Consider the following 15,319-nt stretch of genomic DNA (forward strand, 5'->3'; position numbering starts at 1 on the left):
GAATGCAGTACTAGTAGAAGAAAACTAACCCAAGTTAAAGTGCCAGGGTCTTCTTGACAGTTCAGTTGACACAATTGAATTGAACGGTATTCATGCTGTTGGATCTAACTCTCGTTTTTCTGTCGACTCGCGGAATGGCAGCTCTTGTCCAACGTAGTCACTGTTTTCACCAGTGGTGAAAATTACCCAAAGAAATCTCACCAGGGTGGTGATGTTTGGCTTCATACTTAGTTTTACTTTGTTGTGGGAGCTCAAAGAAAACTTTCTTATTGAGCTAATGGTGACAGTTTTATTAGAGATAAAATGATGATAGGAGGTCTGGTTTTAGTTGCTGCCCATCCAAGGTGTTGGTGAAGTTCTTGGACTGGCAAGCTGCAGGTCAACACAGATACTTCTTCTGCAGGGTCTTCTTGCAGAAGAATGAGGAGGTGTTTGCCTTTGGCGCTCCTTGCCTTTATCTACGAAAGGTGAGGAGTCTATCCTGGGTTTGCTTACCACAGCCTGGAAAAGATCACAGCGCCATAGAATTATTAAGGCTGGAAAAGACCTCTAAGATCATCAGATGTTTGGGCTTGTGTCTAGTGTGCTCAACTTGAGTTTCTGCGTGTGCGTGCTTTTCACCGCTGAAGCACACTTTGCCTTCTTGAGGAAAGACCTGATAGCAGGAGAAATGGGGAAACTTCTGGGTGACTGATATGTAGTCGTGACTTCTGCTTCTTGCCTTCTATTGAGATCCTTGTGAAAAATTCTTCCGAATAAACGGAACGGGGATTAATCACCTCTTCTGTTGGGCAGCAAAGGGAGGGTAAGCTGAAGCTGCATGAACAGTGTCAATCCTTTAGTTTCTAGCCTTTGTGGAAGCCGCTTGGCATCCGTAGTGGGATTGCTTCTCGCTTGTCTTCTGTGCGTAAGATGATCGCATTAAATAACTTGACCCCAGATCAGCAGTGAGCTAGATTTGAGAAAGAGCCACATATTGTGAACGTCTGGCTTCCAGACTTGTGCTTAGCTCATCCGTAAGCTAATGCGTGGTATAAATACGAAGGGTATTTTGTGGGAAGTACTGTGGGGTTTGTGTCTGTACAATGCATGACGTGCGCTGATAGTACTTCTTGACCGGTTGGGGTATTGGCAGATTTCTTCGGCTCTAAACACAAGACCGGTGTTTTTTATCTTCAGGATATGTAGGTGTAAGGTTTTTGGATACTGTATGTCTTGATTTTTAGTTTATTTTTTTCTGGTGTATGGAATTCTGCCGTGCTTCTCCGAACGCTTCGGTGTTTCCAGCAGCCAGAAAGGATGAAGGCTCCTCCCTCGCACCACCTGCCTAATGCAGGCTTGGCCCGATCTGACTGGTGGGTGGTCCTCAACTGAGCCCTCATGACTTGAACCTGATTCACTGCGATCAGGTTTTGCGTGCGTGCTTGGAGGCACGCCGTTCTCCTTGCCTGGTGCCGCCTGGTCTGCTTTAACTGGTGAGGAGAGCTGCTCTTCAGCAGGTGCAAAGCCTTGCGTTAAAGTTTAACACGGTGGAATTAATTCATTTTACAAGTTGAGGTTAAATCCACGTGACTCCTACAGGCAGAAAAAACCTGTTTCTCAATCACTTGAAAGTCTTCTATGAGCTTTTCTTTTTGTCAATGAAGGGACCAGCGAGGGCTGCGACCGCTGCTCAGAGCAGTGCTTTTCTTGGCGGTGGTAGGAGCGTCAAAGAGTGTGGCAGGGACTAAACACCCAAAGTTTTGTTCCAGACAAACGTGACTTTGTTTCAGCAAGTTCCCTACGTGTGTCTGAGTGTCCTGACCTTGCAGTCTGCTCGCTGATGTGGAGCAAGAAGAAGAGCTGGTGTGCAGTCGTACACCTTCTCCTGGGAACGTGCCCCTCAGCTGACGGGGATGGTGGAGGGAGAAGCTGTGGTCCTTTCCCCCTAATGGGCTTTCTCAGTGGTGTGAATCCCCTGGGCGATTGGTTTATGTGCACAGGGGCAGGTGCTCAAGTCCCTGGAGAAGAATCCATGAGGGAGGACGATCTGCTGATCACCACATAATAGTTAGGAGATGAATAGAGGGCAGGAAGGGGGGTTTATATTTGTCCCCCTAGGAGAGGGAGAACACGGCTGGCTTGTAAAGCACGGCACTTTGATCTGGAAAGTCTCTTGGTGACTTTAAAGACGCAGTCTGGGAAACTTTAACCTTGTTTTGTCTTTCTGAGGGAATGAGTAGAGGAGGGTACACTCAGAAGTTCACTGCTGGAGGAAAAGCTTCATGAATAGCAGAAAGAGTTCAGAACGCTGCCTGTTTATGGGGGAAGCAGAGATACAAAACATGCTCTACAGTGAGACTCTCGTCTCTCTGGGTGACGCTGCTTCTCCCGCGTGTATATTTGTAAGAAATATGACCAAATGGCGTGGTTACCTCGGACCTGGCCTTAGAGCCACACAAGTTTTTGTGGGTCTTTGTCATATATAATCTGCTGGGATAAGGACACTGTTGGTGATGTCTGCAGAAGAGAACTGCAGCTTGTGAGATGTGTTTGGTTACACAGAAATCTGTAGGTCTGGTTATTTATCTACTTAGTCTGCCCTTGACTTCTACCTTCAATAATTTCTTCACCTTGTGTTTGCTGGGAGATGCCGTAGTTAGGAGTGGGGGAGATACTTTTGGTGCTTCTGGGCACTGCTCATCCCGCTGGATGTACTAGAAGAGATGTCTCCTCTAAAGAGAGACCTGCAGCACAGCTCTTCCCATTCTTTTCGCTTTAAGTCATTTGAGTCTTTCTCACGTCTGTCTTTTCTCATCCTCAGGAAAGGCCTTTGACATCACGTATGTGCGTCTGAAGTTTCACACCAGTCGGCCGGAGAGCTTTGCGATCTACAAGCGCACCAGGGAAGATGGCCCATGGGTGCCCTACCAGTATTACAGCGGCTCCTGTGAAAGCACCTATCACAAAGTCAATCGGGGCTTTATTCGGACTGGGGAGGACGAGCAGCAAGCGCTCTGCACAGATGAGTTCAGTGACATCTCTCCTCTCACTGGGGGCAATGTGGCCTTCTCAACGCTCGAGGGACGTCCCAGTGCCTACAACTTTGACAACAGCCCCGTGCTACAGGTACGTGAGCAGGACGAAGTCAGCTGAGTGGTCTGAGCTGAGTCCGTTGAGTTGTGGGTGGTGGCTTTGTGGCGACTCTGGGCCACACTACAGCTCTTACTTATACTGAAAGGCCCTTGCACGGCTAAGTTGGGATGGACAATCCAAAGAGATGCTTTTGAAGGAAGGGTTGAAGTCTTGACTCTGTCATTAGTAAGTTTATGGTACAAAAAGTGGAGTCAGTGGCCTTAAGGATGTAAATCTGTGCCGGCTTTGAAAGCAGCTGCGGGCACTTTGCTGCTGCCTGAGGTTTGAGGGGAAGAGGAAGGTGCAGCCTAAGTCAAATGAATATTTGAGGCACCTGTGTTTATATTTTGAGCACAGAAATTTAAGAAATTTGGGATTCTTCTGTACAAGTAAAGTGTTATTGGAAACGCCAACCTGTTCTTTCCCGTGTCTGTTGGCGTGGGGAGCTTGATTTTATCCATGGGATTTGGTTTCTCTTACGAGCAGCTTGGGGAGGGGGCTCTGTTAGGGGCTGTTTTGTTGTCACCATTCACAGCCCGGCTGGGCTGTGGTCAGTGGCACACTGGGAGCACCAGTTTATCCGGTTCCCTCGACGCTTTCTGTAGGATGCTTGACGATTTCTCCAGCTTATATTGCAACGAGGAGCTGGAGCTGCGGAGCCTGCTTGTCTTTTTCCTTTTGGAGCTGTGATCTCCACTTCTTCCGTTTCCTCTTAGAGCAGCAGGAGCAGAGCTGATCCCCAGCCAGCGGGCAGGGAAATGGAATCTGGTGGGCCTTGCTTCGGCAAACAAAAATAAAGATTAATGGGAAAGGGAGAACTCCTGAAATGGAAAAGAACCAGTTTGGCCGCCTCGGTGGGGCAGCTGTCCCTAGCAGAGAACAGGGGCTGCTCCTCAGGGTGAACGGAGGGGTTTCATGTGAGCGATATGGTCTGTAATTTTCTGATAAGCCTCTCCACATAAGGAGTAGAGGCTTGACTGCCAGTTTCCTAAAATACGCACAAACCTCTGGTGCTGCTTTTCAGAACTGGAGTAAACGTGTCTTTTGTGCTCAGCGTTTCCATGTGTTTCTGCCAGCGTTTGTAACTCAGCAGAACCTATTGTAGCGGCTAAGCAGTGGTGCAGCTGCAGTTGCGTGTACAAGGGTGGTTTTCCTGGTTTTATGGTGTTGGAAGGAAAATGGCATTGCAAAAGCTGTAATAAAACCGAGAAGAGGCTAACAACAGTCGCTGGCCAAAGGGGATGTGAAATTTCGGGACAGGCTGCATCTGCTGGCTGTTGCCGGAGGGGAGTAGGGTGTATTGAAGATGCTGTCTAAATATTATGAAAAGCTGTGGTGTTGTAAGTCACATCTGCCTGTCTGCTCCTCAGCCTCATTCATCTCTCTGTGTCTTTTCATCTGGTGGCATATGCCTGCGGACAAGCGTACCCTAAAAGTTTTCCTGTTGGTGCTGTGTAGCTTTGCAGGAGAACAGCAGTCGGATAGAATCATAGAATCACCAGGTTGGAAAGGACCCACTGGATCATCGAGTCCAACCATTCCTAACACTCCCTAAACCATGTCCCTAAGCACTTCATCCACCCGTTCCTTAAACACCTCCAGGGAAGGCGACTCGACCCCCTCCCTGGGCAGCTGTTCCAGTGCCCGACAACTCTTTCCGTGAAAATTTTTTTCCTGATATCCAGTCTGACACTCCCCTGTTGGAGCTTCAGGCCATTCCCTCTTGTCCTGTCCTCTGTCCCTTGGGAGAAGAGTCCAGCTCCCTCCTCTCCACACGCTCCTTTCAGGCAGTTGGAGAGAGCAATAAGGTCTCCCCTCAGCCTCCTCTTCTCCAGGCTGAACACCCCCAGCTCTCTCAGCCGCTCCTCCTCAGACGTTCTCCAGCCCCCTCACCAGCTTCGTTGCTCTTCTCTGGACGCACTCCAGAGCCTCAACATCCTTCTTGTGGTGAGGGGCCCAGAACTGAACACGGTATTCCAGGTGCGGTCTCACCAGTGCGGAGTCCAATTAGCCATCTTCCTTAATTGCCTGCACTGCACTTTGTGCTGGAACGCAAAGCCACTGCTGCCCAGCTGAGAGCAGACAGGATGGGAAGAGGCGCTGGAAACGGTACCCGGAGAGGAGCAGGGTCTGGAAAACACCACTGAATCAAAGGGATGGGCTGGGAAACCTCTCGGGCAGAGACCTGTGAGCTGAGGTGCAGAGGGGGAAACGATGAGGAAGAAACTTGCTGATTGATGAGTGACTTTGCAAATACAACCGCTGATGACGCAGCGCTGGTACGCTCTTGTGGGGGATGTTCGACGTTTAATCTCCTGGGATTTCTGTCTGCTTTAGGAATGGGTGACGGCTACAGATATTAGAGTGACCCTCAACCGCCTGAACACGTTTGGAGATGAAGTTTTCAATGACCCCAAAGTTCTCAAGTCTTATTACTATGCAATTTCTGATTTTGCTGTGGGTGGTAGGTGAGTAGACAATAAACCTCTGTACTTGTTTAAAGCTTTTGGCCAGGATTACTGGAGTGCTTTAAAGATTTTGATTATACTCACGTGGTACCGTTAGGCTCTGGTCTTTATTGACTGTCCTAAACCAAAAATGCAGTAAAATTCATCTTGTGAAGATTTCAAATACTGTCTATAGCCTCTTGTGGCGATAATTTCAGGGGAGGCAGAGATTGTATATTTTTTTTTCTCTCCTCAATTAGATCGAATGTTAAGTGATTTGGGAGGGGGGAGGGTGGAAAGCTTGACAGAAATGTTAGACAACAGGGAAAAAAAACTCAAATCTTTTCTACCATGCGTTTTTTGTGTCTTTTAACATGTTATTAATTGTTCTCTGTCTATATCTGTAGACGAGAATAACAGTAAGATCTCAATGTCTCTACTTCATGTATGTTTTGAAACCTCTCTCTTATGAAGGCCTGAAACATTGTGCGATACCTTGGCTGTCTGTCTTCTTACCAAAGCGTGTTGAAGAATGCTTAAACCTTAAGCTGTTAACCATAAAATGTTTTCGTAAACAGAGCTGGGACCAGTGCAGTGTCCGTACTGCTTTGCCGAGAGCAGCCCTGAGCCTGGGATTTGACAACAAGGGCATTTGCTGCCTGTCCCACCCGTCCCGGGAGGTCCCTGCGCTTCTGTATTAGTCTTCTCGTTCTCTCCACCTTTCTTCTAAACTCCTTTTAGGTACTGAAAGGCCTCAGTAGGATCTCCCTGAAGCCTCTTCTTCTCCAGGCTGAAGAGCAGCAGTTGTGTTCCCCATTTTGCTGTCACCATCTCCCTTCGAGTTTGTCACGTCTGAGATCTGAGCTCTGCTTTTGGGATTGCTCTCCTGGATCTCTGGAGTTTAAAATACCTGTTCTTTGTCTCTCGTTAACCAGATGCAAATGTAACGGGCACGCGAGCGAGTGCGTGAAGAATGAGCTTGGGAAGCTGGTCTGCAACTGCAAGCACAACACCTTCGGGGTCGACTGTGAAAAGTGTCTTCCTTTCTTCAACGACCGTCCGTGGAGGAGAGCCACAGCTGAGAGCGCCAATGAATGCTTGCGTATGTGCAGCCAGGCTTGGGGGGAAAACCTCGCAGGGGTTGGGTCCTCTCTGCCTCCGTAGGCATCCAGAAACTGGCCCTGCACAGCTTTAAGTTGTCTCAGTTGCTGTCAGCCAGTGTTTAGCACAGTTCCGGTGCTGTTCAGCAGAGATTTTTGGGACTGCTGGTTGTTCCACTCCTATCTTGTAGAAGCTTTCTAGACATCCCTAGAGAGGGGCATCGCCTCTCTGGAGAAGGATGGGAGTAAACTTTAGGAAAGAGGTGTGCCACAAAAATGTACGGGCTTGTACTTTATGGAACCCGTAGAAAAAAACCTGTATTTAGTGTGCTGGAGCATAATTGACCTTCAAAAGGCATCCGCTGACTTCCTCTTGTATTTGGATTATCGGGTTTTGCAGTTACTTGTCGAGTATTTAATCCAATTTTGATTGCTGTTGCAACGGTTCGGGGCCACCAATGCAAATCTCCGTGACCAAATGCCAATTTATTTTGCTCGGTTTTACGTCGCAGACTGCAGCTCCTGTTAGTTTACTTTACGGGGAAGCTTTTTTCAGACAGAAAAGCTTTCTTCCTGTCTGACCTCTGTGTGTGTTGATGGGTCCCAGCTGTCTGGTCAAGACCCGTGGCTTCCCTTGGCAGGATGGTGAACCCCAGGTCTCCTGCTCCCTAGACAGAGAGGATTTGTAATCCAGGGGAGAAGCTCTCCTTCCAGCACGGAGTCAGCCTCACTGTTACCTTCTCATGCTTTTTTTTGTGATGGAGATGTGTTGCTGTGTGGGAGGGCAGCATTTCAGCTTCAGGTGGCTGCTGATGTGGAAGGGAGTAGGTTGGAAAATGCTGGTTTGCTTCTGGATGTCAATGAGAGAAGTCTCAAGGGTTTAGTGAAGGTTGGGGTCGGACGTGCTGTTCCCTGATGGAACCCTTGTCTTTGCAGCGTGCGACTGCAACGGGAGGTCTCAGGAGTGCTACTTCGACCCCGAGCTGTACCGCTCGACGGGCCACGGGGGCCACTGCACGGGCTGCGCAGACAACACCGACGGCGCCCACTGCGAAAGGTGCAGGGACAGCTTCTATCGCCTGGGGAGCGAGGAGGGCTGCCTGCCCTGCGGCTGCAACCCCGTCGGTAAGGAGTGGCAGCAAGCGTTTCTACATGCAAACTTCCATACACAAAAGCCAGCTCTTCCCGCAGTTATGCAGCAAACTGCAAGCTACACAGTAAAAAAACAAAGGATTTTTTTGTTTGTTTGTTAGTCCTTTTTCCCCCTTTGCGTAGAAGATATTTTTTGTGTTATATTTTGGTTTGAATTAGATCGAATTGATTTGGGGGCGATAGGGACAGGTGGTTCACCACTGCAGCTTTGACTTCGTCAGACGTGTTCTGAAATAGATTTTATTTTGATTTTATTTTATTTTTTTTCTTTTTCCACTGCGTATGTGTTACCCTGGACGGTCCCACTACTAAAGAGCTCATTTAAATTCTTAATAAACAAGATGATGTGAGCGGATATTTCTAGAAGTTGTTCATACTGAAGAATTGTAGTGAACTTCAGCTGCATCAGTTTCTCCTATCGACTGTCCGAGCAATAGAAATACAAACCAGTGGAACCTTTAGCGCAAAAGGAATTGAGGAAAAAACCAAAGTAAACTCAAAATGCTTAGTTAAACTCCTTTAAAAAAAAAAACCCCAAAACAGCAAAAGGAAAAATTTCTGGCAGGAGAACAAATGTTTTATTGTCAAGGGAACCACTTGACCCAGATGGAGCGATCCCAGAACTACACCAGCCCACAGCAAATAAGGGAAAAGGAGACAAAAGGGTAACATGTAGTGAGATATGATGTGAGGTTCCAAAATAGAGTAGCTGGAATAAGTAATTGCTTGCAGCATGCCCTAAAAGCAGCCAGCGAGAGTTCTGCCAGGGTGCGCCTCCTATCTAATTTGGTCAGGGAGTCGTACGGTTGTGCAATTTTTGACCAAGAAAGGCCTCTCTTCTGCTGTCTGCTCTCCCAGGTCCTCGTGTCGGACCTTATTTTAAGAGGAGTGAGGGCTGGTGTCAGCTGAGGCGATCAAGAAGAGGCAGGGAGGCGACTTCTCTGGTCTTTAAGGACAAATTTCCAAGGGTGTTATAACGTAAAAGCCATCAGGCTTGTATCCCGTGGCACACTGGCAGCCAGGGAGTATTTGAAGCTCCTGGATTTGTTTAGATTGCTATTTTTTGTCCAAGTACTGCTTATTTCCTAAATAATCACAAGTGAGACTGTGAAAGGGATTTGAACTTTGGCTGTATATGGTAAAAGTTTTTGTGAGTTCTTCTGTCCAGCCTAATCACCTTATAACTCTTCGCTTCGCTGTAATCTTCTGGAGCGGAGCGAAGTGGAAAGAAACAACTATTTCTGTCTATGAAAGTACTTTTCCCCTGGTAGTTAACTCTTAGAGTGCTGGCAGCTCCTAGGCTGCTAGCTACGCTGGTGCTTGGGAGGAAGCCTTTTGTCTGCCGTGGAGTAAAGAAACCTGCTGATGCTTTTTGTACCAGGCGGTATTGAGGAGGATGTCCTGCCGAAAATGAGAGCGTTGCTGACGAGTTGTTAGTGTTCAGTTGGCACACGCAGCCCCTCTCCGAGGAGCCGGTTTAGTCTTTAAATCCAACTTGGGAATCGAGGGAGGAAATTGGAGCATGAAAGGGAGAGGTCAGGATATCCTCTGGTAGAGGGGATATGGTGATTAGGAGGAACACAAGGGATTCAAGGAATAAAATCCCCGAAATGGTGCATTGCAGGGTAACACAGGCACGCGCTTAGAGACCTGCAAAGGTGACACTGAGGATAAAACAGGAATAAAGATGAGAATGCAATTTGAAGTTAAAATTATGTTTATACATGAAAAGGTTGGTTGGTAGGAATGCTTGAAGCTGAAATGAGTTTGGAAGACTAGATAACAATCTCTCTAGAGCTGCTAGGGGGAAAATCCCTGCAAACTAGAGGCAGCCTTTAGGTAAGCTGCCACTCTTCGGCTTGGAGGTGTGCTCCCCGCTTTCTTGTCCTACGGTTTTTGCCCGTTTTGTAAAGCTGAACGAGCAGGAGGTGCCTAGAGCCGCGCGGGTGCTGAGCTGCTGTCCCCGCTCTCCCCGCAGGCTCCCTCAGCACCCAGTGCGACAGCTACGGGCGGTGCAGCTGCAAACCGGGCGTGATGGGCGAGAAGTGCGACCGGTGCCAGCCGGGCTTCCACTCCCTCTCCGAAGCCGGGTGCAGGTAAGGGGGACTGCTGCTCTCTAGAAGGAACGCTAGGTGCCTTCTTAAAGCTTTCTGTGTGTGGCTCTTACTGAGTTATCCTCTCTCCTGGCTTTTTCAGGCCCTGTTCTTGCAATCAGGCTGGCAGCACGGGGGAGTGCAATGTTGAGACAGGACGGTGTGCGTGCAAGGACAATGTTGAAGGCTTCCACTGCGAGAGGTGAGTTTGTCTTCCCGTGGCTTTGTTTTAGGAATGAGAAACATTTGAGCAATGGCCTGAGGTAAGCATCAGGGAAATTAATTCTCTTTCCTTCGCATCTTCAGATGTAAACCTGGATTTTTCCATCTGGATTCCTCCAATCCAAGGGGCTGTACCCCCTGCTTCTGTTTCGGACACTCTTCAGTCTGCACCAATGCTGTCGGCTACAGTATCTACAGCATCACCTCCAGCTTCCAGTTTGGTAAAATGGAGCCTTCTTTTGTTTCTCAGGTTGGGCTATAGGCTCGGGTCAGAATCTATTGAAAAAAACTTGCTCTTTCTTCCCTGTGCAAGACCACAAACCTTGGGCAGGCAGGACCAGGATCCCTCTTTTGCAGGTGCTGAGCTGCTGAAATAGTGGGGAGCTTCCTAGTCAGCAGCTCGTTTGTTCAGCCAGGGAGGAATGAATTCACAGCTGTGACCCAGGGCACCCGGCGCTATCATACCCCATCCCGGTGCGAGCCTTTTGTAGCTTGAGTGAGGTGCTGGCAAGGGGGCATTTTCTTAATTTTAGAACCCGATCAGGAGTTTCAGATTAAGAGGATTATAAATTCGCTTTAGATTTGGGGTTTACATGGCTCTGAATAAAACACAGTCATGTTTCCAGTGAGTCTGAAAGCTCGGGATCTGGTTTTTCATACAGTCGGTTTCTTGCATATGTTTTCCTGCTGCATAGTCTGAAAAGAACATCTTTTTTATTAAAATTCTACCGGAGAACAGTTTGTTTGGAGGCTGAAACTCGCGTTGAGTCGTAGGGGATCGCAGGTTTTCCCATTTCTTTACAAAAGATTTTGAACAAGTAGTTGTCACAGGGTTCAAAGTTCAGAGGGTTCAAGTAAGCACTCGAGTTAGGAGCTTAAACTGGAAAGAAGAGGTTTGTTATCTGCGCTCTTCTGCTACTTTCTAATGCCTGTTAGTGCCAGCGGACAGGCTGTGGATCAGTTATAAACGAGCGCTGTGCAGTGTGACACGAGGAGCGCGTGCAAAGCTGTGTGCTAATTCTTGCACGTTTGATTTTACAGGAGAGGACGAGTGGCGTGCTGAGCAGCGCGATGGCTCGGAAGTTTTACTCCAGTGGAGCGCAGAGACCCAGGATATCTCTGTTATCTCGGACAGCTACTTCCCCATCTATTTTGTTGCACCACGTAAGTCACTGGACTAGCAGAGCTTTCTGTGCTGCTTGTGCTCCTTCTGCCCTGTGCCCTAACTCTAAGGATTTCTTCTCCTTTCAGGCAAGTTCTTGGGCAACCAAGTTTTGAGTTATGGGCAAAACCTGACCTTTTCCTTCCGCGTGGACAGACGGGATACGCGCCTCTCCGCTGAGGACTTGGTGCTGGAAGGGGGTGGGCAGAGAGTGTCGGTGCCGCTCATTGCCCAGGGCAACTCCTACCCCAGTGAGAACACACTGACCTACACCTTCAGGTGAGAGGACTCTCCGGGCACCGTGGGAACAACTGGGCCCGTGATGCCTGTGGCCTCTGAGCTCTTGAGAAAGCCAACAGCATTAATTTTAGCTCCGAAGAGTGGTCTTATCAGGTTAATTTGAAGGGCGCTGCCTGGCAGCATTGCGTAAGGGGGTGCGAAGTGTGTTGCAATAGCATCCTGGTTGGAAAGGGTGCTTGGAAAGGGCACAGCTGTTAACATCTGCAAGCACTGCTGGTGATGCTTGGCTCTTCTCCTTAGGCTTCACGAGGCTACAGATTACCCATGGAGGCCTGCTCTTACGGCATTTGAATTCCAGAAGCTTCTCCACAACTTGACTTCCATCAAGATCCGCGGGACATACAGCGAGAGGAGTAAGTCGCTGGGCAGACCCTTTTGTCTGATGCTTGGGTTGCTTTATTATAGGGCTCAATCATAAATAGCTGTGGCGGATTATTTGGCAAAGCCTTTGCCAATTGCTTGTCCCGGGTCTTCGTGTCTAACGGCATCTCCTGAAGAGGAGTTGAGGGAGAAAGGTGCTGCCTTTGAGAGGCTGGAAGCTGAGCGCCCATCACCTGCTGATTCTTTGCTTCTAAATGTGGAGGGTTTGCTGTGTGGCTCAGTCAGTGTCTTCCAGATCAGTAGAAATACCCAGCGCAGCGTCCTGAAGGACACGGCAGGAAAGATGGAGGGACTGAATGTTTGGCCTCAGTTTCTGCTGCACTGGGAATGGTTACATCCCTCTGTTTTCCTGGAATTGCCTTAGCATGGCAAATGGGAAGGACAGGGTCTCAGAAGCGCTGCCTCTGCTCAATTGCTGAAAGTTCCCTGTAATAAGGATTTATAAAAATCAGGCACAAATTAGGAGTGAAAATACGGGGTCTGTATTGGGGGTTGTCACGCGAAGGGGAATTTTCACAGAAAGGTGCAAGGGATGAATTTGCATTTGGGGAAAGTGGGAAAGCTGCAAATGTTTACGTTAGAGGTGGCTTGTAAAGAGGAACGTGGGGTTGTGAGATGGAGGGATGGAAAGGTGTGGAGCAAGCCATTCCCTCAGTGCCGTGGCCACGGCTAATATGTGAGAGCTGAGGCTCTGCGTGGTGCTCGGGACCTGCTGTGGTGCCATAAACACACTCCTGTAAGCTAAAAACCAGCTGTGTTGTGTCCAGGCTCCGTTCTGCCCCAGGGAAGGGACTGGGTGGAGAGAGAGGAGCTTTCAAATGGCTGACAAAGGAATGGCCCGAGAGGGAGAGCTGAAGAGTTTGCCCCGAGGCGTGGTTTGCAGATGCTGTTAGAGATGGTGTAATAAAGACACGGTCTGTGCTCCGTAGAAAGACGGGAATTGATTTTGGTATTTGATTTGGAAATTGAAGCCATATGCATGTAAAACAGAACTTATTTTAACTGACCGTACTTGCTCACACGCTGTTCTCAGCATCCTCCTCTACTTTGCTCTCAACTTTCCTGCCCTGCCCATGTCCTTCTTGGGTTACGGAGCAGCTTTATTCACCTGTCTACACTTTCCTGGAGGAGTTTGCTTTCTGGTTTGCCTTACCAACTGCGAGCATCCACTGGGCTGTGTCTTGTACCGTTCAGCTGTGTGTTTGATGCAGCGGTGATGAGAGCCTGTGTGGTTACCAAGCGTTTCCCCTCTAGGTGCTGGCCACCTGGATGACGTGACCATCACAAGCGCCCGCCCGGGACCTGGTGTGCCTGCGGCCTGGGTGGAGAGCTGCTCCTGTCCGGCGGGATACGAGGGGCAGTTTTGCGAGCGCTGCTCCTCTGGGTACCGGCGAGAGACACCGAGCCTGGGGCCCTACAGCCCCTGCGTGCCTTGCACGTGCAATGGGCACAGCGAGACCTGTGAGCCCGAGACGGGTAAGAGGGGCTGATAACCCAGGGAGCGGCAAGAAGGGTTGGATGGTGAATTAAAAACACGTCTTTCTCTCTTCCAGGTGTGTGCAATTGCGGGGATAACACGGCAGGGACGCATTGCGAGAAGTGTCGCGATGGGTATTACGGAGACGCCACCGCAGGCAGAGCCTCAGACTGCCAGCCCTGCCCCTGCCCCGGCGGCTCCAGCTGTGCCATCGTGCCCCGCACGAAGGAGGTCGTGTGCACCAGCTGCCAGACTGGCACTACAGGTGTGTTCCTACACGAAAAGCCTTCTTTCTACTCCCCACACGCCTGTCTCCTGCTAGTTCGGAGGCTCTGACCAGTGCTGCGTCTTCTGGTTCAAATGCTTCTCCTTTCCTCAGCCCTATTTTCCATCCTGTGCGAGGCTCGAGGCTACCCATGTTCTTTGTGCCTCGCTCTGAAGAACAAAAGGGAAACAAAGGCTTAATCTGTGCGGAGTGAACATTTCTGTGCTCCGTAGGTGAGCCGTGATAGCTTCTTATAGAGCTCTGCTCATCACGTGGTGCCGGGCAGAAAATAAGGTGGATTCAAAAGAGCCAGGAAGGCGGGTCCGACCAAAATAAAATGGGAAGATGCAGTCTTCCGGCCAGAGAGGGACTGCGGGAGGCTTGGAGGGGAGGGCCAATGCCCTCCCTGGGGAAAGCAGGAAGGCTGCAGTGACTCACAAACACTGCCCCAAAAATACAAGACCAAATTTATGCTCAGCGATTTTAGAGAGAAATACAGGAATGGGTACAGAACTTTGCTTCTTAGCGATAAACCTTTAAGTCCGAGCTTGTGCCCGAGTCATTAAGCAGAGCCTTTTGTTCTGCCTGCGAGCAGCGAGGGTGACGGGCAGCCTCCGTGCTTCTCTGCTGATTTTATACTTGGTGTGGCAGAGTCCAAAGTACAGAATACCTGTAAATGCTTGAAATGCTGAGAAAAGCCCCTGGGGTTGCCGTGGGGGCCGTTGCTTCATGAAGCAAAGAGGAGTCCAGGGATCCAGGCTCCCTGCAGGCCATACGGCCTCGCCTTTACTTGTAGCTGTGTGATCTCTCAGGAGTTCCTCTTCTCTCCTGCTGCCTTCCTGGGACGTGACGGGGAAGGTGGAGGCACAGAGGGTTTGCGTGTGCAAGAAATGCCTGAATAACAGAGCTTATAGCTGGCCAGGGAGGTCAAATCTGCCGTACGCGTAGGGAGCAGCTGAGTTGGATGCCTCAGTGGCTGCCTGTGGAGGTCTGGCAGATCTCTTTGGCAGTGGGGCTTGCTGGAGCAGCGATGCCCCGCAGAGCTCTGCTTTCTTGGACCCTTTAAATTTAACAACAAATAGATTTGGTTTAAAGGGATAGGAGGGAAAGGAAGAGCTGAAATAATTCATAATGCAAAGTTCCAGTGAGAAAGCAGCTTAAATTTAGAGATGGCGAATGATTTGTACGTGGCTTCACGCACCTTTCTGGACCAAACAGAAGGATGAGAGGGGAGAAAACTGCAGAGGTTAACTTTTCAGAAGGAGGTCTGGGTAGGGTGGGAGCGGAAGGCTTTCTGCTGCGCCACACGTGTTTCTGTTGTGCCCCAGGCAAGAGGTGCGAGCTGTGTGACGATGCCTATTTCGGAGACCCTCTGGGCGAAAACGGTGCTGTGAGGCCTTGCCGCCTCTGCCAGTGCAATGACAACATCGATCCCAACGCCGTGGGCAACTGCGACCGCCAGACAGGAGAGTGCCTCAAGTGCATCTACAACACCGCCGGCTTCTACTGCGACCGCTGCAAAGACGGCTTCTTCGGGAACCCCTTGGCCCCCGACCCTGCCGACAAGTGCAGAGGTGAGAGCTGGTTGCTCTTGCATTTCAAAATG

At 49.5% G+C, this 15,319-nt stretch overlaps 1 protein-coding gene across 1 annotated transcript in view; it reads left to right on the forward strand.

Moving 5' to 3' along the window:
* LAMC1 (laminin subunit gamma 1) overlaps nt 1-15,319 on the forward strand; it is a 62,962-nt gene that overhangs the window by 36,227 nt on the left and 11,416 nt on the right. The window contains exons 2-14 of the mRNA XM_054073670.1: nt 2,804-3,108; nt 5,452-5,582; nt 6,497-6,663; nt 7,598-7,786; nt 9,792-9,909; nt 10,010-10,108; nt 10,213-10,349; nt 11,170-11,292; nt 11,380-11,569; nt 11,831-11,943; nt 13,226-13,447; nt 13,525-13,713; nt 15,042-15,287. Of these exons, the coding sequence (XP_053929645.1) occupies nt 2,804-3,108; nt 5,452-5,582; nt 6,497-6,663; nt 7,598-7,786; nt 9,792-9,909; nt 10,010-10,108; nt 10,213-10,349; nt 11,170-11,292; nt 11,380-11,569; nt 11,831-11,943; nt 13,226-13,447; nt 13,525-13,713; nt 15,042-15,287 (2,229 nt within the window). The remainder of the gene's footprint in view (nt 1-2,803; nt 3,109-5,451; nt 5,583-6,496; nt 6,664-7,597; nt 7,787-9,791; nt 9,910-10,009; nt 10,109-10,212; nt 10,350-11,169; nt 11,293-11,379; nt 11,570-11,830; nt 11,944-13,225; nt 13,448-13,524; nt 13,714-15,041; nt 15,288-15,319) is intronic.

The sequence above is a fragment of the Cuculus canorus genome, chromosome 8 (genome assembly GCF_017976375.1).
Source record: "Cuculus canorus isolate bCucCan1 chromosome 8, bCucCan1.pri, whole genome shotgun sequence".
In the NCBI taxonomy this organism is placed as follows: Eukaryota; Metazoa; Chordata; class Aves; order Cuculiformes; family Cuculidae; genus Cuculus; species Cuculus canorus.